Genomic DNA, 25,588 nt, shown 5'->3' on the forward strand with positions numbered 1-25,588 from the left:
TTTCAAACACTGATGCCTTTTGCTGTTCAAAGATGCCAGTCTTCCTCTCCTGTCTTCCTCCCCTCCAGGTCTCAGAAGATGCAGCGTGGGTTTCAGCTGTGAGTGCATCTATCACTTTGTTGATAGAAATGAGTGCACACTTGTATTGTCAGTGCTGTACTTCATGGTTAATGATTCACAAAGAAGAGTCTGAAGAAAAACCGCGCTGTATGGATGTGAAGGTATTGACATGGGTTTTTCTTCGGAAGAGTGAAGAGTGGTCTTCAGAGTCAGTGCAGTGGTAATGTAAAGAGATAAAAATATTTCACATTGTGTGAAAGTTTTAGCTAATATACTAAAATTGTGAGCCACAACTAATCATTCTGCAGCCCATCATAAAAATTCACATTAATTTGTGCCCCTTTCTATTGTGAAAAGTCAACAGAAACTGGGGACAATGGGGAAGAGAAGATGGACAGCAAAACACACTGGAATGATCCTTTAAGAGGAAAGTACATGTATTTTCTCCAATTACTTTCATATATCTTCACCCTCCTTTCTGTCTCATCGGCTGTGCCAAAAATGGTGTCTGATTTAGGGTGTTAAATATGCATGCCCAGGGCAAATGTCAGCCTAACTTCAAATAATTGCAGTCTGCCATGGTTAACTCTGAATCGTGATTACCAGTCGTGTTGTTAATTCTAGGGCTGAATGAAAAGAGCGTCTCCGGCTGAAGTGAATACAGCTTGCGGTAAGCTGCCTTAGCACCTGTGCTCACAGCTAGTCATTGCTCAACAACACCAAGGGCTAACACCTGGCAGTGCTGGCATCTGCAGGGAAAGGTACGGAAAAAATGCCACACAAACAAACGGCTTTGCCTCTTGTGTGCAGAAAACAGTGGCTCAAAACACTGAGTCCAGGGATTTTCTAAATTACCCTCTTGCTGAGTTCAAAGTACTGTACTTTGAAAAATCATAATCGGGTCCCTGAGCAGCCCCACGGGTGGCCAGGGAAGCACTCCGTCTTGGTTTTCCCTGATTTTAACTCTCCTGTTATTAACTTTTGTGCAAGGTATCATAGTTTTGGATAAAAGGGAGAACGGCAACGGGAGCCTGCAAATCATGCTGAGAAACAACAGTGGCTATTACCATGGTGCGTTATTGCCTTGCTGCCCTGTGGTGGCTTAGATGGGACTCGCCATTCGCAAAAACATTACAAGCATTAAGCACTCCTGCGTTCCTCTGGCAAAGCACTGTCATTTTCGAGACAGGAACATTTGCTCTGTCATGCTCTCACTTTCAGTGTCTCTCAGCTTTCACTTTACTGATACTGTCATTTTGGAAACATCGTTTGCTCAGTCACTATCAACTCTCTCTCTCTCTCTCTCCCTCTTTGTCTACCTCTCTCTGCTCTTCCTCCCTCTGTCATCCATTCATTCATTTCTCAGCCTCTCCTGCTCCTTGTCCTCCTTCCTCTCCTACAGCACACACACAAGATAACGTGCAGCAGTTTCAGCCCGTGCTGTGCAAAGACTTAGCACAGCCATTTGTGTCTTTTTCTATTCGTGTCATGCGCCTCAAACAGCGTGGGGAATTACATTCCACAGCCAAAAAGAAAAGAACAATGCAGAGATGCTTGGAAGGCTGCTCCACTAACCACACAGAATCAACCCAGAAAGCATTCAGATGGAGCCAAAATATAAATCCATATAATCATACAATGGGGGATTAAGTAAAATACTAGAAGGTCAATAAACTCAGGCACATTACACATCCCCACAAAAATATTACAATGATTTCTCCTCAGGCACTCTCAGCACCGCTCCGCTCCAAACCCTGGCAACACAAGCAGAGCACGTGTTCCGTAAATCGTTTTAACAAAGGAATATATTCATTCCACCTTTTGTGATGTGGAAAGCAATAAAATCGCCTTCTGAAAAACCCCTGTGGTTGGCTGTATTGTAAAGCAGAGTGTGTTGTTGCGCTTGGCCGCATGGTGGCAACCTGCGCTGCACTGCCGGCACATCAGACCCTAATGTTTCCTCATAAAGAACCCGGGACTCATCCTCATCCGACGCACACCGGCGGCCGGGCTCTCCTCCACGGCAGGCTCCGACCATGACAGTGTGACTACGTACAAGTTTCTCCCCCCGCTGGCCTCATTCTGTGCTCTCCGAGCTGCTGAACTTCCTCTCAGTGCTCCTGTCAAACTGAATCGCCGACCTTGACAGGGTGCGCGGTGGGGAGGAGGATTCGAGTGAAAAAAGTCTGTCCGCTGCTTTGGAAAAGGAAAAAAAACTAAACAAAACTAACCACTCGGTTGCGGACAACGAGGGTGAAGTTCAGTGTGAGAGGCAGGGAAATAAGAGAACAGCAAGGGCGAAAGAATTGCAGATGAAAAAAGTAGGCTGCGAGTTGCAGCTTCTTACAGGTGCAGCGAGAAATGGACTGTGTTTGGATTTAAACGGATTCGTCTGACTGACTTGCATCCAGTACTTCAAAGAAACCAACTACAAGACTGCTTCGGCACTCACTGGAAAATATCACACTACCCTACGGGGTCTGTTGAACTGGACCGAATCTGAGCTGTGAAACGATTATCGACTGTGTTTGACCGAATTTCTCCGGTCGCGACCGGCTGCAGCATCGGCTCGCGTTTTGCGCTCCCAGATCGGTGCGCTCTGCTCGGCTCGAGTGGCCGCAGGTTCTCACACGAAGAGAGACCAGGCGGCCAACAGCAGAACCACGCCGGGAGTCGGACTCTGTAGCACGCCTCCAGCTCGCCGGGCACTTGTTGTCCAGTCTGCAAGCCGTCTAGTCCGTTGTCCGGTTTGGGGACAACATGTTTCAGGACTCCTGGAGCAGATCGATGTGGCGCGCCACATGGATTTTATTTTTTTCCTTACTCATCCACTCCACACAAGCTCAAGGTAAGAGGGACACTGGGATACGGTGCCCATTAGTGATCAGACGGGCCCATTAGTGTAGCTCCCCTGCTATGCTGGTGTTTGGTAGCGTTTCCGTTCTGCTGCTATCGGATCTGTGATGTGTTCGTTATTCTTTGCCTATTTGCACGTAGCCTGTAATTTTCTCATTAGGCTACACATCACTGTGACAATCTTTCTGTCTTAATTGCAGGCTGGCGAGACACTCGCACACTGACAATCTCTCGCTGCTGTTTTTTCCCTCCTTGATTTTCTTCACATGTGCTCCTCACCTGAACTTCATTAAGTCCTGATCCTGCTTGAGGTGTCAGTCGCATATATAACGTGGCACATTTTAGGCTGCTCAGTTCTTTTTAAGTTAATTTTGTTGTGAAAACCCAGTATTTTCTTCCCAGCTGTTATGATATGTTTCGGAACCGTAAATTAACTTTCTATTTCCGCACATAGCACACGCAGTGAATATATCATTAGAAGCCGAGGTGTTAAAAGCTGCTAATCTGATTAAAAAGTGCTAATTAATTAATCAACCTTCTCCCAAACTTTGCGCGGCAAACAAGCGCCGCAAACAAACAGAATCAGCAGCGACTGATGCGAGTGCGTGCGCGGCGATCATTAAATGGTGGAAATTAATTGGTTCTCTGAGAATTGTGCAGCCTGATTTCCTCCACCAAGCACGAGGGGAGCTACAGCCAGTTGTGGCAGTTCGCAGGGACTCGCTCACACTGTGTTATGTCTTTTTCATGAGTAGTTGAAGTACGACCAAGGTCTTCGACGCACTAATCCCACAAGATCCCTGTGGTATGCCTGTGGAGACTTGGAGTATGTCTGTGGTGCTCAGCAGAGAGTCTGCTGTGACCTCAGCCCCCCACCCCCTTTTTTTCCTTTTACCCAATTATTGCCCCCGAGGATGTTAGTATTTATGCATATTTGCATGTGCCTAGTAGACCCCCCTCCGAGTTTGTTTTTGTGAGACTATGGAAAATGTTGAAGACATATTCTGATCAAAGACACTAAAGGCTAACTTTAACTGGTCCTGGTCCAGCAAAGTGCAGCTTAATTGCTACTTTGCTCAATATTAAAGTAAGGCAATGGAAAATAATTGAAGAATGATAACCTTGATCAGTGGGGGTGTAATATGGAAGTCTTATGTGTCTTTCACATTCCAGAGGGTTGATAGCCTCTGATTTGGACATGTTCACAGTAGATCTCGATGTGTAGTCACATGTTTGAAGGTACGTGTTTAAGGAGACACCAACACTTGCATGGTGACACATGGTTAAAAAAGCCCCCCTGCTCTGTGCTTTCCTCTGCTGCACCCTCTTCACTTGGGTAATTGGGATTCAGATATTGCTACCACTATAAGGAGGGAGTATTACCTTTCTGGATAGACTCTAAGCCCTTGGTGGCGCTCGCTCAATAATACGATGTAGAGAAGATGAAAAAAACAAACAAGGCAGATATCCATCATTCATGAGGGCATATCCTAGTGCCTGACATTTACAGGAGATTGATAACTTGTGTGTCCTCGGGATTAAGAATCCTGACATTGTCGCTTCCTCGCTATACCTGTATCCCTCCCCACTGTCTGCTTCTTATTCTGAATTGTTATCCCCAGTCCTCTCTCTTTCCCTCTTAATGCTTACTTAACCGAGCAAGTTAAATAAGAACACATTATTTACAGCTGTGGCCTGGGGAGAAGTCCTTGCCTGTTTTGTGGGATGTGCATGGATGCGTAAAGCAATATGTCACCCATGGGACTGAATGTGTGGAAGTTGGGGGTGAAGACTACCAGTCCCTCTCGATCTCTTTCTGCTCTGTCTCCGGCAGTGTCCCTCAGATTTCATTACGTAGGGAAAAAAATGTGGGATTTAATTGGACTCTCTTCAGACCGTTCGGAGTCTAGCTCATTGAAAGTGACCCCAGTGTGAGCTGCTCTCTTTCTGAGCGATGATTAAAAAACATGATGAGGCGAGTAGCATGCCTCTGGATGGACATGTCATCCACTGCTTCCCACATTTTAATGACCAGTCTACTGAAACGGCTTTTTAACGGCGAGAGAACGGCCTTCATCGGAGCAAAGTGCTGTGACATCTACATTTACGGCTTGCTGAGCCGAGGGGGAATAATCTTCAGTTCTTGTATTTTGTACACTGGCATTCATGGTGATTGTGAAGAAGAAGAAAGACATTTCATTGTTAACAAATATACTTCAGTGCCAGACTGATGTCTTGAAAATTCACACTTGGTCTGTCAGTTGTTTTGATGTTCTCATTTAGAGTGGTGAAGCATTCTGCGTTTCAAACGAAGGCCCTGTAAAGCACAAAGGCTCTATTTTCGGTAGCCGAAACTCGAGCACCGTCGTGGGTCCTCCTTAAAGTATGTAAAGAAAAAAGAGGCGGTCCTCTCAGCTTACCCTAGATATTTTGTTCAAAGTGACAGTTACAGGAGCTGTCTGCCCTGTCCCTCCGTTCACTTCCATTTATTTACTGAGGTCATGCCGAGACAATGCTGGGCTCGCCTGCTGGTTTTGTCATTTATAACACGTCTATTTTGGAGCTCCAAGCAGCGGGGAGGACTCTATTGGAATGTCATGTTTGGCATACATACTTCTGCATCACTCAGCTTCTGCAGATTAGCCTGACTGGCTACAGCTCGATTTTAGGAGCTTTAGAGGGGGTTGAGGACTTCATTCTGTCAGAGGCGTGGCACTCAGATTAACATCCATAAGCACGGTTATGACAGGGTGTGGGGGGCTGCCGGGCCACTCTGACATAGGAATCAGCTATTTCATGCTGCTGTCTGACAAGGATGCACAACATGTTTAGAGTGACGGCCTGTTTTTAGCTTACTGTATTTGACATGGACCTTGACATAGTAATAGAAGTCAAGCATGCCATCTCCATTTTAAATCTGTTACGAGATTGGATTGAAATTGCGTGGCTGGAATGAAATGCATGCAGTTTGGGAGCACCTCTCGAGTGCTTCAGAAGGAAGTGGAATTGGGTGCATTCTTATCACAGGTGACAAAATAGGCCACATCATGGACACGCAGTAGAAATTTTCTGTGAATTGGTCACTGGCTTTCAGATGAAGAGGAGGAAGCTGCAGTTGTATGTGGAAATATTAGACTGTTTTGATTCCTTTCTCCACATGACTCCTCTTCCCCAGTAAATATTCGTGTCATCAAGACATTGTGTTTGCGTATGTGTAGGCATGTTGTGTTTGGATACACCCGAGACTTTGAGAAGCCAATCTCCAGTCACACAGAAGTATAACACAGACAGCAGATGTCTGAAGCACAGATCAAGATTATTGATCAAAGCCACCTTTAATCTTTGATATGAGTCACTCTTTTATTAAGCAGCAGCACGGGCGGATTGGGAGAATAATTCAGGCTGGGAATCTAAAGTCAGCCCAGGCCAGTCCCCACATACACTGTATTCACAACACACCACAAATTCTAAGTGATTGTAGAAGTGACATTTGTTCCAGTGCCATATCAATTAATTTAAAAAAGTTGAACAGTTAGTTTGTCTTCAGTTTCCACACTTGGTGTGCACATCTGTATGCTGCTTTGGATTGTTTTCTCTCTGATTCACCCATTTCATTCAACATTTTTTAACACAGACCTGACACTGCAGGACAGTCAGCCCGGCAGGCAGCAGGGGATCCTCCCAGTGCTTTCAATGGCCAGTCTGGGTCTGGGCAGCAAACAGAGTGTCATTTCCTTGGTGTTATTTGTAAGTGACATGATGGATTTGACCAAAATGGAAGTGAGGTAAACAGCAGCCACGGGAAAAGACCTGATTGAGATGTAGTGTGAGTGATACGTGGAGACAGTGGGGACTGAGAGAATGTCTCCAGACTATGAATGGCCTGATTTGTCGCACATCTTAATTGACAGGCTTGGGATCTCTGTTTCCTTGTAGCAGCTGTGCCCTGTAAAATGATTTGCAAAAAAAACAAAAAGAAAAGAAAAGAAAAGAAAAAGACTGTCCTAGATCTCTGCAGCCAACGCTTTGGCAAAAGGTCACAACATATCGGTTTTAGTATTCAGGGTTTGTGGAAAAAAAAAACTCATGGTCAAAGTCCAGTGATAGATTTCTCAGAGGGATGTCTAGAATTTCGCTGTGTTACATTCAATAAAACAAAACTTCCCACCCAAGGTCTCTGCTAGTGGCAACTCCAAGAGAGAGGCGTAACTGAAAAACCTTTTGTTGTTCCCTTCTAGGAAGCACTTCCAGGGCTCTTGTGAGTGAGGCTGTTTTATTGATCTGAGCCCTGTTTTCCCAATACAGTCAGGCAGAGAGTATAGAAGTGTTTCTAAGTGTGACTCAGTGTCCTTAAATTTCAGAATAAAGTTTGAGTGAAAGCATGCTAATTGCTTACACACTGAAGCATTAAACGGAAATAGAAAGGAACCCACACATTATTCGCTAAAAACTATGTGCTTTCATCTGTTTGGCACTTGCTGTAACCCTATTTGCAGATCATATAAAAGAATGTTACTTTCATGAGAGGGAACACGTAAGCGCTGCTATTCAGGACGTACGTGAACTGTCATTTGACAAGGGCGTTATTACGTGACTAAGAGGGAGAAAAAAGGAAGAGGAGGAGAATAGTGACACATGTTGACAGACCTTAGTGAGATTCCTGTTTACATCTTACTTACATTCCCTATTTAGTACTGCTGTAGCCAAAGGCATAGCCTCAGGTTTATTTGAATGATTCCGAAAGATCAGTGAACTTCTCACCTGTTAATGGCCATAAACACAGCTAAACACTTTTCACACTCCCTTTCCAGATATACCTACTTGGTACAGTAATAGGAATGTCTACTCACAATCATCAATGCATTCTGCCTGTTATTATTATAGTTATGTTCTATTATTATTCTGACAGCTTAGGTGAAAAACCAAAAAACCCCATAAAAGAGCCTGTGTGCATCAGCGTGCATGGATGGCAGCAGCAGCGTTTTTATTTGCATAAAAGACTCCTTTGTTCATGATTAATTTGAGTATATATGACAGTGAAAGTGTCATCATTGCATCTTTGGAGCTTCAACCACTTCTGTTGCAGCCTGCTGTGTCCTCATTCTCACCGTGTGACGATGCCTGCTTTTGCAGCCACGTAAATGTGTGAGGGGGGAAGTACAGAGATGTGCGAAGATGTGTCGAGCATCTTTGTATCGGGCTTCATCAAGGTTTGGTCTACGCTGCACCATTCTGCCAAACTCAGTCTGATTATTTCTCTGCGTTTAGTGTACTGCTTGACAAGCCATCTGAATATTGTGGATAATCCCACATATTTAGCGTATCAAAAAGGCGTGTTGATAGAATGTTTGTATAAATTCTGCTGCAACCAAAGCTATGTGGTTTGCAGTCATTGTGATTGCGAACAGGCAAACCTCTCGTTGATGCCTCTGAAATGAGTCGTGTTGGAGGAAGGACTCATGGCTCTGACGCTGGTGCCAGAGCGTGAGTGTAGACCCCAGAGTCATCTGGCAAAAATGTTGAACCCAGCTTAGTTTTTGCCACAACTCAGTGTGACATCATCTGGCGAGTCAGTGTGGTGGTCAATCAGATATGTGCAAGTGCACATTCCTGGTGGATTACTTTGTAATGTACACTGTATTCCTGCTTACCCAACACCAGGCTGATTTCACCCACTAAGGGAGAAAGAGGCACATAGAAGGCATAAAAACATTCCCTCCAGCTCACTCAGATGCTGTTGTTAGTCGGATATGCATCAGGACTTTGGACCTTGTGGCTCTAAAATTCAAAAACCCCCACTGTTTCTTAAATACTTCAGTGCAGCAGGCAGGGATAAGGTCAGCCTAGCTCGGGCGAGATGACATAAAAATGGTGCCACCAGCTACAGCTTGCTCCTCAGAGGGTGCTTCTAGGTGACAATGGTATGGGATGATCAATGCCATTTCACAGCTACATGTTCAGTAAGCGCATTTGCTTCCAAAATCCCCCATTGGCACGCCAGACTCTTTTCATTTTTCTCTCTCATCTCATGGAGTACGTTCTAAGAACTTTAATCCTGAAATTTCAGCCAGTCCTGCTCTTTGAAACGCCATTTATGTAACCTCCCAAAAAATGACTATTGGATTGAAAAGAAGAAGATTTAGAATTGAACTATTTATTCCTTCCGTCTAAGTGCCTTGTAGCCCAGACAGCCTGACCAGAGCAAGTAATGTTGGGCTGAAGCGAAGATGTAGCAGCCTTATTCAGAAATCGTTTCTTTTTAATCTCCTGCCATCTTGCCCATTGTCTGGAACATGGCACAAAGGAGCCTGGTTAGTGTTTGCCAGGGCTGCCCTATTTGTCTGTGCATAGTTATTAATTTGGGTTCTGTACTGTGTGGACTGGGAAAACAGGCCACCGAGTCCAGCTGGGAATTCTCACTCAGATGGACAAGGGTCAGTGTTAAATGACCTGTCGGAGTTCTTCTCAGTAAAAACAGAGGGACCACTTGTCTGCCTTTTGGCTTTAGCAGTCACGGACTGATTATCATTGTTCAGCTGTCCTAATTGGGTCTCTGACTGAAGTGGATCATACTAGTATTGTAGATTGTCTTTTTTTTTTCTCTCACATAGTCTGAAACAGCTCCTTTTAATGGCACTGCTAGACATTTAGGCAAGCTAGATTACTTACTGAAGAATTACTGTTCTATCTGTGGCTTGTGATTGTGACTCCATTTTTTCTTGTACATTATAACTCTTACATTTATGGAGCTGAGTTGAATGAATGTATTTGTAAAGGCTACAGAAGTATGTTTGTGCACCTTAATTTACAGGTGGTAGAATTTATCCTTTGATGAGCAGTAAGGAGATACTAATAGCTTTCATGTGTATTGTACTTGGCTTTTCAGAGCACCATTTTTCAGCTGCATTTTTCTTTTCAAGCTTCTACTGCTGCTTTCGATCTGCTGCAGTGTCTCTGTATGTTGCAACAATAAAGGTTTGGCCTGAGCAATGTTTTGCACTGAGAATGGATTGAAGGATTTACAGTCGAGCATTTCACCTCATTTAATGTCACTGTGGTGAAAGCGTATCGTGTGTTTCCGTATCTGCAGAGCCGACCCAACCCACGGTTCTGTACTTGCAAATTAGCACCTCGAGGCCCTCTGCACTTTTGCACCACACATTAGATTCAGGTGCACATGGCCTAGTCGTGAACGTGCTCTGCTCCTGCGCATTTCATTCAAAGTGGGCTCCAAAATGACCTCTAAAAAGTAATAAGCCAGAGCTATGGATGTGATTATGGACTTGAACTTTTCCTTCGCTTTTTAAGAGGACCATTATGCATGCAGCGACAGGCAGGGGTAGCCAGAGTCAAGGCTTGTTTACCAGCCTCACCCCTCGTCTGGTTGGATGGAAATGAGCGTGAACTGTGGAGTGACACTTGCTTCAGGAGGTACCCAAACCTGACTCACTCATGTGGATCCTTGTGTGTTTATAATCGAACTGCACTCAGATTGTGCATTGGCTTGGGAAACCACCCCAGGACCCTGTAATTGCAATTCCCTTGTGGGGGTTGGTGGTGGTGGTGGGGGGGCTTTGCAGGTGACCTGTGAATTTGTATGCATATATAAAGCTAGTGGGTGTGAGCTTGTGAATGTGTGCCTTTGTGCAAGTGGCCAGTCCAAGCCAGCAAGCCGTCCTTCAGCACTCATCATGTCCCTGACATGCTGCCTGCCGCACACTGGGCTCCCCTGGGGCTATAACGATCTCCTTGCAGTGCTGGATGAACAAAAAGATGTGTGGGGAAAAAAAATCCCTGCAGCCCTCATTTGCAGAGTTCATGAGGGGGCACTAAATTGAAAATACCCAGAGCCATATATTTTGTGAATTAAAATGGATCAGTCTAAACCTCTCGTATTTTCTGCGTAGCTTGGTACCACTGGCATGATTCTCTCTCTTGAAGTAGCCAGATGACAAGCAAATCAATTTAATGGCTTAGATAGGGATGGTAGAGGGCCTGATCGATTCTGACAATCACGCCATCTTTAACAGACATCTCATCAAAGGCCCATTCCCTTTTTCGCCATCCCATTACCCATATATCCAGCACTTGGATCTGCTGCCTATTTACCCATCCCATGCAGGAATAATGGGGCCTTCACCCCCAGTTGGATTAATCAGCCATAACCATATGCTACCGTGTGCAATTACGCTGCAATTTTGACCAAGGGAAACAGCTGTTGCCATTTGAAAGGGTGGAATAAGATTGTAATTGCCTTAACTTTGATTTGTGGGGTGCTTTGATTTGATGAGAGAACACATTTTTAAGCTTTACATAATAATAACGCGGAATGAAGGGAACTATTAGAACATGTAACTCTCCATTTTCCAGATTCCAGATGCATTCAGAAGATAACCTTGCTGTTATGAGCTATTACTCACACATCATTGAAGGAATGAGCATGTTTATTCATTTAGGGTTGAATGAGCTTTTTATTTTTGGAATCTGTGTATCAGATTCAATCATCTAATGGCATTTCAAATGTGTTTATAAGGATGCAGCACCTTAACATTTCGATACAGGAAGCTCTCTCTCTCTCTCTAATCCCCCAGGTAAGGAAGTCGCATCAAATCTGACGTTTGCTGAAATCCTTTAAACCTTAGAATTCCAAACCTTTTATCTGCCAGTCTTCTTCTTTACACACTTTCCAACAATTGGCTGCATTGGATTAAAAAAATAAACCTGTCCAAAGCATTGGGCCTGTGATGTTCGTGATCATACATAGGGGTCTTAGAGTTTTGCTGTAAGGCTATTTTTTTGGCCCAGAGTGTTGTAACGTTGATGTGAAAATACACAAATGATACAGCTGCTCTCAGATCAGATATCTTTATTATTATGCAAGATTTTTAATATCTAGTGAAGTCACATAAATGACTCAGAAGAATGTCAGTATGCATGGCTCCATTGCTTCCCTCCTGCCCCAGGTTTCTTTTTGCACTTCCATGGCTAGTTATCATCTGAAAAATAATAGTACCAGTGCCAGAACTAATACCAATAGAATACTTCATTAAATACCCAACAAATAACCCAATAAATAATAATGTTTGACTAAAGGAGTTTCAATATTGGGTGCTGGTACTGGGGCATCTCAGTCAATGCCTTAAAAGTGTCCACCACGCAGACCCAGCCCTATGCACTCCCCTTGGATGCTACTCTTCACTTGCATCAGGCATCAGGGGTTACAAATTCAAAATGCAAGCAAATCATTGAAAAGAAAAGTCATGTAGTCTGCACTGGAGTTCAGAAGTACCATTTGTTGGACTTTGCCAACAAAAGGATCTTCTTCAAATCCTAGTGATCCCATTCAAAAGATAAACTGCAGATAGATTGAAGATGGAGAAAAAGTTCAGAACCTTAAATGAAATCCAGTATGACAGCTGGAAGTACAGTGTTAGCCCTAACGGAAGAGACTGGGCATCACAGCTCAATATGTTGAATTTTGTGAGGAGAATTCTAGGTGGAACTCTCAATTTTCCAGCCCCATTTTGCACTTGTCAGTAGACAGCAGATGAGGGACTGTTTGAATTTTTCATATGACTGCCAATTACAGGCTTTTCTTTTCTGGCATATCCTTCTTTTAAAGAAGGATGTGCCAAATGATACATCTCTTTCTTTGCTTTCTTTGTTGTTAGATATTCTGTGTCTTTATGTAATTAGGCAAAAAATGAACTTTGTACTAAGTTAGAGGTGCAAACTAGAGAATGTAATAATGAGATGTCTTTTTAATGCATCAACTGCATGAGGCCAATAATTCCTCCTCTTTTAACAATACAATGAATGAATGCTCTCTGGCGCTTCTTTGAAAGCAGTTCTCTTTTAAATTTCTGAAACATGCTCTTATTTTTCCTTTTTTGTCCTTTTTTTGACGCTCAAGGGCCAGTCTCGAGGGATTCAAGGCTTGGTTCCCTCAACTGAACACGTCTTACATCTCAGAAGAAAAATAATGTTCTCTGCTGGTGTTTTCACTGATCATGGACGCCTGTGATATTGCTTTTGAAGAGTTTCTTTTGACTCCTGCCAAACATCATGTAAACACCAAGCACTATTCAAATGATTTTTTTTTTTTTTTTTGTCAGCAAATGTACTTCACAAACGTCTTACTATGTGAGCAGAGCGACATGCAGGGAGGAAGAGATGCTGAATGAGAAGAAAGAAGGTGATAGCAGCATCACCAATTAACTGAAAGCTAATCAAAAGGCTCATGTGAAACTTATAAGTGTCTGGCGTTTTTAGCACTTGAATATTTCCAGTTCTCCAGTTCCCCACTGGTATCTGCTTTGACGTCTTATATCACCTGCTAATTGAAATGACTATTCTTTCTCTGAGAGGTGGGAAAACACTGCCCAAGTTGAGAAAAAGACATCCGTTCACAGCTCTCCTTTACATTTTACGCTTGAACAGTTACTCAAATGTAGATTTGTTAGATTAACTTCTTGATTATCATTTGCTTGAATGCACTTCACACATGACCAAGTCGCGTAACACCTTGGACACTCTACTTAATGAGGATGACCCGATGAAAATGGTAGGTGACAGGGTGAGATGGATGCTGAGATGCAAGGCTTTGACCCAAAGCATTACTTCAGCTCGACCTTAACTCAAGCACACTCATAGGTAGCCTTGCTAGCGCCTTGCACACGTTCGTGATCCCAGTGCCCACTCAGACAAACATGCACACCTTCATGTTCCTGTCCCTGATGTGTATTAGTTGCACAAAGATAATCTCTCTCAGAGCTGAGCAGAACAGGCAGGAAGTGCTCCATCCATCTTGATTTGTCAATACTTACAATTTTAATTACACCTGAGTGCTGTCAGCCTGCCAAGCTGGGCGGGAAGTATTGATTCTCTCCAGCTAATTGATTAATTGCTGTGTTTAAGGGGGCAGTTTCCCCCCACCCCCTATTTCTTATTTTGCCATACCCGTCATTTCCTCTGTCTGTGTATTGTGTTTATGGAGTGTAAAGGTTTCTCCTGCAGGCAGAGTTCATGTTATGGTGAATAAGTTGGGGGCTTGTAAAGAAGACCTGCCATATTTTACTCTAGTAGGAGAGAGGAATATTAAGGAGAAGAGGGGCTTGCTGTCACCATAGAGCAATAGGTAATGGTTAAGAACAAGGCAAGAGATGCAGTACATCACTGGAGCTATTATGTGACAGTTAACGGGGGCGAGAGATTTGGAGGCACAGTGGTCAGAGTCCCTTTTACTCAGAAATGTAGCTTAAATTTGTTCGGCCGTTTTTCAAAGGGCTCAACTGTCTGGTTGAATGGGTTCCTACCTTTTTAAAGCCGTTAGAAGACAATATACACCAGTGACCAAAGAAGTGTGGACAGCACAGTGGATGGGCTAGTGCCACCACTGCCTCTAAATCTTCCTTTCTACTTGGCGGAAGTCTTTAAGCCTCTCTTAAAATGACACTCTGGAGCTGCTGTTTGTCAAAGCCACCCGGACTGCCTACCTCCCCAGCTTGTTTATACATGAAATGAACTCCCTTAAAAGGCTAATTTTATTGTTGTCTGTCATTGAATGCTCAGAGAATTGGTAGAATTTTCTAAAAATCTAAAACCCTAACCCATAATTATAGTGGTTTAATGTTGTATACACCGTAGAGGAGTAGAATTCAATTGTGTTAAACTCTTTTTATAGAATTTTAGATGCAACATCGGTGACAACCTTTGTAAAAGATTTCACAACACTGGTAAAATAAATAACACTACAGTGACTTCAGTTGATGACTGCTTTGGTATTTATACAGTCATTTTGTAAATTCCAGTGTAGTCTTTTAAATATTTATACTCAGTGTGTGGGCCTCCTTTAAATGAAGGAGTTAATGAGTGTTTTGACAGTGTTTATTTCTTCTGGGGTCGGTGTGATGGGGTGGGGAGGTGGAAGTTGGGGTTTTTGAGTTATATCAAACTTGATGACTAATGGAAAAACTGGACATGAGCAGAATCATGGCCAACCAATCATGCATCATCCTGAGTTTATATTGTTTTAACTATCACCATCATTCCACGCAAAGTCATGAGCAAATACTTTAGTCAAACTACGTGGAGCTTCGCTTGCTTTAAAAGTGTGTGTGTATGTGTGTGTGTGTATGTGACAGGTATAACATTAACTGCACAACAAAGGTTGTGTATGCTGACTGCCCTGTTCATTCAGTGGTGCTAAAATACAGTCAGAGAAGTCTTTCCAAGATGCCTTTCAGTGTGACTGCAACAATGAAGAAAATGCTCTCTGTGATGTCCAATTACTTCCTCTCTCATTCCTTCTGGAAGCTATAGAATATACAGCCCACGCGCAGGTTGGCTATCCCTCAGTCCCTCGTGGTTCTTACTCACACACACACACACACACACACACACACACACACACACACACACACCACTTCATGAAAAATGGCATTTTATGCCATGGGGCTTATTCATGTAAACACTGTGTGATAAAAAAAAAAATAAACAACCAAACATGCGAAGGCTGAGTGCTGCATGCTTCAGACCGCTCATGTACACACGCACACACGCACACACACGCACACACACGCACACACACACTCCTCTCCTCTCTATGGAACTGAGCACAGACAAGCAGCACTGTTTCATTCCCCATCTGTTTCTTTCTTCTCCTGTGGGAGCCAGGAAATGATTGTCGGGATGCAGCGGTCTTTACAGACCACCGAAGAAAGGCCAACACTTACAGGGGCAGAGAAAAGTGACAGACATAGAAAAAGCTGTTTCTTTGAGTTGTCGGCAAAGCAGAAAGTGTGTAACTCCAGATGCCTGGTGTGACACTTTTTCATTTGATTGGTTTTTGTAAGCTTTAAATGAACACTCTGACATTTTAGGAAATTATGTTTTTTTTTTTTTTTTGCCATTTTACCCACAGACAGATGATAAGATTTATATCTACCATGGACAGTTGGGTTAATTACATAAATGTTCTACATAGAAAAGGTGCAGTCTTCTGAAATCTGACTGATATTCTTGTATTTTATATATTTAAAACATTTGAATAATTTAGAGCCCCACGTACAAAATAACACAAAGTGTGAGATAAAAATAGTTTAGCTAACTGCAGTAAGTATAAGAAATTGCCTGAAATAATCACCTGGTTATCAATAAGTGAAGTTATATCATTCTATGACTATGCAGAAGGTTGACTCCTTATTTTATGTATGCATCTATAAACACTCTCATCAACTGGCAATGTGTTACACGTCATTCTATTGCACGAGTCTCATCCTGTCTTGCAGGTGTTGGATGAGGAATATCTCTAATGTACGAGATCCTTCAAAGCTTGTTTGCAGGGAAAATACAGCGTGTAAATAAAACCGCTTTGCAGTAGGCATTCACTGTGTTTCATTCGCTGACAGAGCTAGGCTAAATTTTGCACCAGATTGCAGTCTTTTTGCTAAGCTTCCCCAAACATGTTCTTGACCTACCAAGATGAAATTGGTATCACGCTTTTCATCTTACTCTGGCTTAGATTGCAAACAAAATCGTCTCAGTATTCCTTTGAGATGATCTTGCACGAGGATTACCCCTCTACCCTTATCTGCTCTTTTTTCAAACATGGCCGCTGGTAACCTTTGGTTCTGCTGGCAAAGGAGATTGGATACCATTTTGTTGTGGAATACCACCTGTGAACCTTAAAAGTGAATATTTCCACTGTGAAGTGATTCGGTTTTCTCATTGTGCATGCAGTGGTCCGCATACAGATTTAGCTGCAGACTCCTGCTCAGATAGTTCCTGACATTCTTGGCCTTTGCAGCTGCTGCCTTGCCCCTGAGGTGCAGGCATACATAGGCCTTGATCTTTTGACCCAGCAGCCCTTGTCAGAGCCTCCAAAATAGATTTGTACCCAAGATCCGCCGTGACCGGCAAAGTCAGACGTGCTTGCTAGGCCAGAAGACATCATCATGTCAAAGGATATGGTGGTTCACTGTGATGATGTATTAACTGACAAACACAAACAAGCTGTTTGATGTTGTACAAACGGAACCCTTATGGGATTCCTCCGTTTCTCACCGTTCTCCCCTTGACTGACTGACATTTTTCCTCTGTTATCACTGCAAGAGGAGGCTTTGAATTTTGATTGACAGCCATTGTCAGAAAGCACCTCTCTCAGTCTGTTACGGGAGTAGGCAGATACAGAGGGAAGTGCAGGGTTAATGCTGGCAACTGGTGCTTGGACTGACAGACCATACAGACATGCTGTATTTGTCTCTGAGAGACAGTCTGCCGAGCTGTGGGGCATCTCTGGCCAAGTCGAGCCCTGTTGTTCAGCCAGTGCTTGAGGTGCGCCTGTGAGTGCGGTGGGCTGTCAACTGTCCGCAGCCTCCTCCTCAGGTGCAGCCAGGAGAAAAAGAACCAGTTTGATTTTTGGCCTGAAGGCTCCACTTTCTTTCTTTCTCTCCCTCTCTCATCCGTCTTTTTCTTGTTTTTTAATGGATGTTGGCAATTCTTCCTTTCCCACTGTTTCCCTCGGTCTTCCTTGTTCTCTTTCTGGTCTGTTCGGCTTCTTTTTATGCAACAAGCTCTGAGGGATGAGGAGGGGAAGAGGGAAGATCAAAGGGAGCCCACACACTTTGCCCTCCAATATCATTAGGCTATCTCTGATGGCATTATTATAGCTTCTGCCTTGAGTGTGTGTGTGTGTGTGTGTGTGTGTGTGTGTGTGTGTGTGTGTGTGTGTGATTTCGGTATGAGTTTTTTTTTTTTTTGTTTTTTTTTTTACCATCCTGGGTCTCTCTCTTGTGTGTGTGTGTGTGTGTGTGTGTGTGTATGTGTAACCCCACACGTATACATGTACGTATGTGCCTTGCTTACCGCTGGCACAGGGCCCAGTGCTGCTGTTGGGCCGTCTTGCCATCAGCCCTTTCATATTGAGCAAGACGTCCAAACTCCCCTCCAGCGCAGTGCATGAGGGAGCTGCCCTCTGTTTGATGTCACTTCTGTTTTGCTCTGATCTTCCTCCACCAAAGCCTCACAGCAGTGCAGTCATACACAGTAGCTGAGATAATGGAGAAGCAGTATGACGGAAAACATCTGGAGCATTCAGGAGCAAAGGTCTCAAACCACATGCTGCATCAAAGCTCACCTCTGCTGCTTTTCTGCACAGCTTGAGACCAGCGTTATTTTATTTTTTAATTATCACTATCAAAACCATCCTAATTGCAGTATACAGTAACCACCTGGATACCGAATTTCAGTGACAATAACTGAACTGCTTCAATTAGTAATGAGTATCAAAAAAATGCCCTGTCATTCGCCACCAATTTTTGATACCGAAGCAGCAAATCTCATAAACGTCAGTGAGCATGCAGCAAAGGCTTGCACCAAGACCTGATAATTGTGATGATTCAGGAAAATCACTATGTTGTTTAGCTACAATGTCATTTTCTTTTTGTTAAAACGTATTTTATTAAATTTATATTTGAAAAATGATCTAATCAGAGACTGCTGTCGAAGTCAAGGTATTGATTTGATTACTGGTATTAAACATTTTTTGAAAATATGCAGGCTGGCAATGTAATTTCAGTTTGAATGCAGGTGAACTAAAAGTAAAGACACTGTGAGCCAGCTTTTTCGGGTGACTTGTCAAAGGGAACATCATGTGTGGTACGTAAAACGTGATGCTAATATTCACAGAACTTGTCATGTCGTGGACCCACTTTGCACCACTGATCCTGTCTTGCTGGATGCTGAGTCCTCACTACCACCCACGCGCCTCAGAATGTGTTACTGCTGAGTGGAGGAGGAGGCGGAGGTGGAGGAGAGTGAGCTGTTAGATGGAGTAGACGCCATATAAGGCAAACACTGACAATAGGTGTCAGTGGGGCTGTTAGTTCACACCTGATTTGCTGCTGGAGGTTCATTTTGATAGAAACTAAAAGTCCCTGCTGTGTGTTCCTTGCCTTTCATGTTCTCGCACGTTGTCTGTAGCATCCTTCATTTGGCCTGCAGTGGGCCTCGATTGAGAGTGGTGCAAGTCGTGTGTAATTTTTTGTCTGTGCATGTGCGTGTTCACGTGTCTGTAATGTAAATTTGTTTCAACCCTGCCAGTGCCACACAACTGGACTGTGTGAGAAGGGGCGAGCAAGCATGCAAGATGGAGGGACTGAGAGATTGAGAAAGACAGAAGGAAGAGGGAGGGAGCAGGGAGACGGAGCCTGCACAGTCACTGAATCCATAAAGGATGAAAAGGGCCTTGGCAGGAGTCTTAAGGGGCTAATAAAATAAAGTTCTCTCAGATTAGTTAGCTAATAGAGCTGTAACATAGTGTTGTGTCTTAATGCTGAGGGGAACATGGCCTCCTGTGTGCTGGCAGAGATGTTGGGGGTAGTGATGAGCCAGGAGGGCGTGGGTTAGCCACTAACGGCACACCTGCTGTGAAGTAGCCCTTTGGGTCTGGTTATTCAGTCAGGGGTGAGCGTGGAGACGAGGAGAGGAGCTGGAGCCTACCTGGCATGAAATTACTCTCCCAGCAGCTTTAGTACTTACCTTATGAGATCAATGCACAGACTATAGTCGCTACATGTGTTTCTGTGAGCTCCAGGAAATACTTTTTTCATAAAAGGGATCAGATATAGGATTTCTGCTACACTGTTGGCGCTCATATTGTCTGGCTGGCAAAGAGGGGAGTATAAGTAATAGTTATAAAGACTGTGGTGTATCAAAACCCAAGGATTTGACTGGCTCTATGCATTATACAGGAGTGGAGCGCTTCCCACAGGATGACAGGGATGGTGGGGGTGAGGTGGGGGCAGTTTTTTTAAATATCTGAAAAGAACAAATTAATCCTACGCAACAGCACACTTCCTGTTTTTACAACAGGCAGGTAAGCTGCTTGAGGAGGGGGCCTGTTAATGACGTAGGCAAATGAAAACATTAAACCCAACATGGTAGCTTTTACAAAACAACGACATAAATTTAGGATGTTGTGATTGATGTGATGTGATTGCTGGCAGACAGGACAGGTAGAGCGAAGAAAGACTGCCCATAGTAAATCGATGGCAGATGTCTCTGATGGATAAGGAAATACTAATAAAGAATGCTAAAGTGGGTTGCCAAGCATACTTTGATGGCTGTCATATCTGGGCAGCCTGCTCAAGTGACCGAGTCTTGCTGCTACTCATGTTCTCCAAATCTGACAGTGCAGCGCAACCATCCGCAACATTTTCATGTATGTAAGCTTTTGTTGTGCTGTTCACATGCTATTCGAAACAACATGACATGTTATCCTGAGGTGACAAAAGCCATCAACAAGAAATCAAATGAACAGACCTGCAGGAAGCGAAAAGGATTCTTTAAAGGAACGCAATCATAACTGAGGCAACAGCAATGTTAACACATACGCTGCTCTTAAAAGATTAAGATTGTCTTTTTCATAAAACCTACAACGATGTCTAGACATTCCTTAACTGTTGTATCCTGTCTTGCAGTTCATTTTATACCCACAAATGGTCAGGCTTTCTCTTCTGAACTGTGTCCCAGAAAACTATTATTTCTGGGTGTGAGGGAAAGTGTTGCTTTCTGCTTCTTTGAATTGGTTACCTCTTTCCAAATGATGGAAACATGCAGTACCTGTCTTTTGACCATGCCTAATCCTCCATCTTCCTCTGCGCTCCACAGAGTGAGGCCTTGTGATGAGCACAGAATGTGCAGAGTGTGAAATGGAGAGTTGGCTGGAATGTTTTGTATACACATGCAAGGCCATAAGTTAATAAACAGTACATAAAAAATGTCATTTAAAAGTAAACCATGCAGCTGCTTTGTTGCTGGAATTGAATTGTTGTATGTGCGTGAAATATGAAGGCATGTTTGTGCTGACAAAATGATTGCAGCTCTTTGTGGGTGATGTCCTCAGACACCGAGTGTAACTGTAGAAGGGAAAACGCCAACGTAAGGTGGCCTTGCTCTTGAGATGAGATAAACACAAGGGGAGGGGGAAAGGCAAAAACAGAGGAAGATGAAGTTCTCTCCAGAGACTAAAATGAGAAGAAAGAGCAAAGAGAGGAAAAGTACCTTGTCTCTAATAACAGAGTTTGCGTGTAGCTTCCTCGGTAGCTGTCATTATCACGGGAATAGTTAATGAGAGGCCTCTCAGAGTGGAGACTGATTGAGTGCGTCATCCTCGTTCTCTTCTCGCCCTCCGCCTCACGGCTCCCTGCCCCCTTAGTCTGATCCCACTCTTTTCTTTCTTGCATCTCCGTCTGTCTTTCTCTAGATCTCCACTCTGGCTTTTATTCTGAGAAACTCTTGTTGCTCTGTGATGCCTTGCTAATGATTGTGTTCTTTTTCCCCCAGCTTCTGTAAAATGGAGCTTGTTATCTTCTAAGCAAAAGGGTCCGTGTGTTATGTGCTTGGTGGCAGCTTTGTGCACCACGCAGCCTCTGTGTTGGTACTTGCCTTTTGCTTTATAATGCACATCATGTGTGGTATGTGTTTGCATGTCCTGTACATCTTTTTACTTTCATGCTGATGGGGGATGTGTGTATATTTCCTAACCCCTAACGATAAGCATTGCAAACATGTACTTACTTTGATACACGTCCTCTTTTCACTGCTTTATAGTTTTTATACTGACATTTTTTAATTTTTGTAGTCTGTTTTACATTCATCTGAACTTCAGCATAATCTGGCCTTGTTCTGTTTCTGTTTGGCTTTCTGTAATATTGCCTCCTGGCTATTTTCTTGTGCTTTGCTTGTCAAAGCATTTTGTAAACTCTGATTTTAAAGGCTATATCAATTAAGTTATTATTATTATAATACAGTGTGTACGATCTAACATGCCCTGTATCGCTCCTTTTAGAGCCTGTTTGAGGGCTTTGAGCCATAGCAGACATTTTTCCTCATTGCAGTCCAAAGTTGTAGGCATGTCTGACAAATCTGGTGTCCATCAAAAATTCTAAAATGACTTATAAAGCTTTCCTAAAGCATCTCCCCGCCTCTTGTTGTAGTTGATTTTATGCACAGTTTTGTGAGCGAGGTGATGTCTTTTGTCTGCAGTGGAGGTCATGGCTTTCACTGCAGTGTCTTAACCGGAGACCAAATGAATCGATCAAACAGGGAATGTAATTAAGTCCAGGTGTATTACAGGGGCTGTGGGTCTAAGCTAAGCTGGGCTACTTCAAAGGCCATTACTCGGACTGAACGTATGGCGCAAACATTTAAACATCATTTAAATAGTTTAAATCAGTGCTATAAATGGACTAAACTGAGCATAACTGACGACCATTGGTGCACACTAATAACAATAACTTTGTTTACATTTCACCTTTTAAAAACAGAGTTTGCAAAGTGTTTCGACAAGACGGACTCCTGAGAGGCTCTTAGCTGAAAGAGTATCAGTAGTTTTATGTGCTGCATTGGAGCACACACACACATATACACACACATACACACACACACATGCGCGAGCAGAGTAGAACAGCAGCAATTTCAGCTCCACGCTCAAATCATTCTGTAATCACTCTGCTCCAGGCCACTCCAGGTTTTCTATTTTCCACTTCCCAATCGCTCTCTCCGCTCTGTGAGAAAACTCGCTCGAGTTCACTGAACAGCACATATGATAAATGCTGCCCTTTAGTTGAATTATACAGCACAAAGGGAAATTTAGAAGCAGCGTGATGGCATACAAAGTCGATATAAAGACGTGAACAGAGGTGAGCAGACGTGGGTTCGCCCTGGGCGCGTTGGTATTGCTTTGAAAATGTTTCAACTTGAGTAAAGAAATTTGCTGTTATCTCCACTTCGCTAATGTACAGAGACGGTGGCATAGCAGTGGGCCTGGAGCCAGATGAGAGCAACAACCAGAGTGTTGCTGTGTGTGTTACTGAAACCAGATCTCTTTCCCTTTTTTGAAGAACTCTGAGCTGTCAAAATAACCTGTGCCAGGAGCATAAAGAAATCACCAATTAATCTTATGTGATTAAAATGTCGTCAATTCTTTGAATAATAAATAAATTAAAAATAAAAGTTGGACAAAGGCACTAAACTCATTGCTGAGCTACAGAGAAATAACAAGAGTCGCCACAGCACTATTTTTATTTTTTGGGCAATATCATGCCTTTGTTATACTGAGTAGAGAGTTGACAGGAAATGAGGGACAGAGTAGCCTGCGGGGTCAATCCAGAACCTCCCAAATTGTGTAAATTGGAGGATGTTGGGTCTGCAGAAACACAAAACACACATGCAGAAACACACACTGAGTCTGCGTTTTTGAAAGCATTCACTGTACTGTTCACTGTACTACAGCCCATGAAATGACAAATAAAATCCCCCAAACTCCTGAAATCTGTGTCAATGACATCTTTTTTTGAACTTAATGAATTCGCTGAGCAAAAGCAATCCCAAGACATTCTTTTTCTCCCTATATTTAGCTAATTCCTTATCTGAGAGAAGGAGAGAGACGGAGTCTCACTGTGGTGGATTACTTGACGCCTGATTTCGAGCTCTTAAGCTATTTTGTGCTTTTCAGAAGGAAATTAATTGAGAGCATTTGCATTCAGTAATAGTTACCGTATTAGTCACGTGGCCTTAATGTACCCCTTCTGATTTGTGCTGGGGACCACTTGTTTGCTCTCAGTGTTGCTCTGGATTTCAATCTTTGCCATTTCGCCGTGGCACAGCTTGACCAGAAACAGGAGGGAGTTAAATCAGGGTACCATTAATGAAGACTAAAGTCACAGGCCAGTGCTATAGCTGATGCTGTAATGATTAATGAGGATTGAGCTTTAGCCTCAGTGGTGGTATCTCTGTTGAATTAGGCTCTGATTACGCCTGGCTGGGTCACACATGACTAATAGCTCCTGGGCCTAATTCATCCTTCCTTGACCCAGGCCATGTGGAACAACTACTGGATGTGTCTGTGTGTGATCTGACGTCTATTAAAGTCTATTAAAAGAGCTGGCATGCATTATGTACTTATGTATGTGTGTTTACATGAATCTCCACAACAAATATTTCCTCCCTGTTAATTTTATAGCCTTGACGATGGCTCCTTTGCCCCATGGGGGAGCACAATTTCTTTATAATTAAGATTTTGCCATTACAATGCGGGATTATGGTGGCACCCATAATATATTTCCCCTTCCCTAAGGGCTGTTTTTCCATTAGGTCTTCATGAAATGGCTTTTTGTTTACTCATTATTATTTGGTTTTCATTGCTGGATTGTAATTTGTTAGCCTGAGTAGGAGGAGGAAAGAGGCAGCAGCTATTGGTATGACACGGCGCAGGAGATTATCATCATGCCCTCTGCCCTCGGCTCAGGTAATTGATGTATGAAGGGGAATCTGGTGTACAGGAAGGGAAATCTGCAGAGTGGCTTTAGGTGTGCTTTGCCATGTCTCTACACGCTTTCTCTGTAACCAAGGAGTGATGATGGGACTTTCACTGCCAAATTGACTGATTATCTGACTGCTGTTTGACACAGTGGCTGCCTGAATACCTGAGTGCATGGGGGCCGGTGGAAGCTGAATTTCCAACATGATCACCAGACAAGAATGTCCGTACTGGACCATAGGGGATTATGGGGAAAAAAATGATGCTGGATGCTTTGCTTTATTTCGTCTGCTACATCATACGCATGTGCTCTCCCTCAAAGCCCTTATTTAACTGATATGCTGATGTCATATCTGTTGTGTCACAGTATGTTAAGCCACGGTTTCTGCTCCTAATTTGCAAACCAACAGAAAATATTACTATTTCATTACCCGGCAATCGCCCGCTCTCAGGCCTGTTGACTTGTCATTTTGGCTTCGCAAGTCACCATTCTGCTCCATTTCCTCAGCTGCAATCACACTGTCAGGATCTGAAATGGTGTTAAGCTGTGGCTCATTGCTTCGTGGCTGTGCTTGCTGGGCATGAGCCATGTGGAAGCAGTGGACTTGCTCCACAGGCCGGAGGGAGGCAAGAGAAGGGTGCAAAGAGGCACTATGGAGAGCACTGGCAGTGAAGGGATCCTTTGCAGCTCCTCACCCTGTATTTTTCCACTCAGACGAGCTTGTTGTTTACTGCTCAGCAATGGCAGCGTGGTTCTCTACTGGGCTAATTTGTCACCCCATAAAAACAGGACAGCACCGGTAGACACAGAGTGGGAGTTGGTGAGCTTGTTATGTTCTCACAAAGGATGGGGAAGATAAGACAGAGAGAGATAGGCAGATATGGCAAACGGAGGAGCATCTGTGAATAACAGGTTTGCGCAACAAAAGACAGAAAAGATTGTATGCAGGGCAAAAATAGATGGAGAATATGTGTGATAGTTGATGAAAAAGTAATAGAAAGTGATTGGATTTTGGCTTGCCGGACTTCTATGGACAAATGTAAAGACACAGAGAATTTATATGTTTTTGGATGAAGGGGTGACTCTTCTTCTTTCATCTCCCTGTCTGTTGTAGTATTCAAGAGTAAGCTTATTTGCTAGTCTGAGGGTCTACTGCTCATTAGAGGACCCTGCAGTCTCCTGCAACAGCGCACGCTCAGCTGACCCAGGGACAGTCTGTGTGACAGTGCGCTCCAAAATATGCTGCTGTCACGAGGTGATGAAATCGCCGTAACGATGCTATGCTAGCGTATAAACACACCAAAATCCAAAATATTCTCTCTTTATCTGTTATCCTCATTCCCCTTTTT

General features: G+C 43.4%; 1 protein-coding gene across 6 annotated transcripts in view; it reads left to right on the forward strand.

Moving 5' to 3' along the window:
• Positions 1 to 1,788: 1,788 nt before the first annotated feature.
• The window catches only part of sdk2b (sidekick cell adhesion molecule 2b), a 233,662-nt gene continuing 209,862 nt past the window's right edge, over positions 1,789 to 25,588 (forward strand). For 3 of the 6 annotated variants that reach the window (XM_046376440.1, XM_046376438.1, XM_046376441.1), the window contains exon 1: positions 1,791 to 2,908. In XM_046376440.1, the coding sequence (XP_046232396.1) occupies positions 2,821 to 2,908 (88 nt within the window). In that variant the 5' untranslated portion in view covers positions 1,791 to 2,820. Of the gene's footprint in view, positions 2,909 to 25,588 lie in introns of all 6 variants that reach the window. The other 3 variants (XM_046376437.1, XM_046376439.1, XM_046376442.1) reach the window with 2 other exon arrangements.

Source organism: Scatophagus argus, chromosome 21 (assembly GCF_020382885.2).
Source record: "Scatophagus argus isolate fScaArg1 chromosome 21, fScaArg1.pri, whole genome shotgun sequence".
Classification (NCBI taxonomy): Eukaryota; Metazoa; Chordata; class Actinopteri; family Scatophagidae; genus Scatophagus; species Scatophagus argus.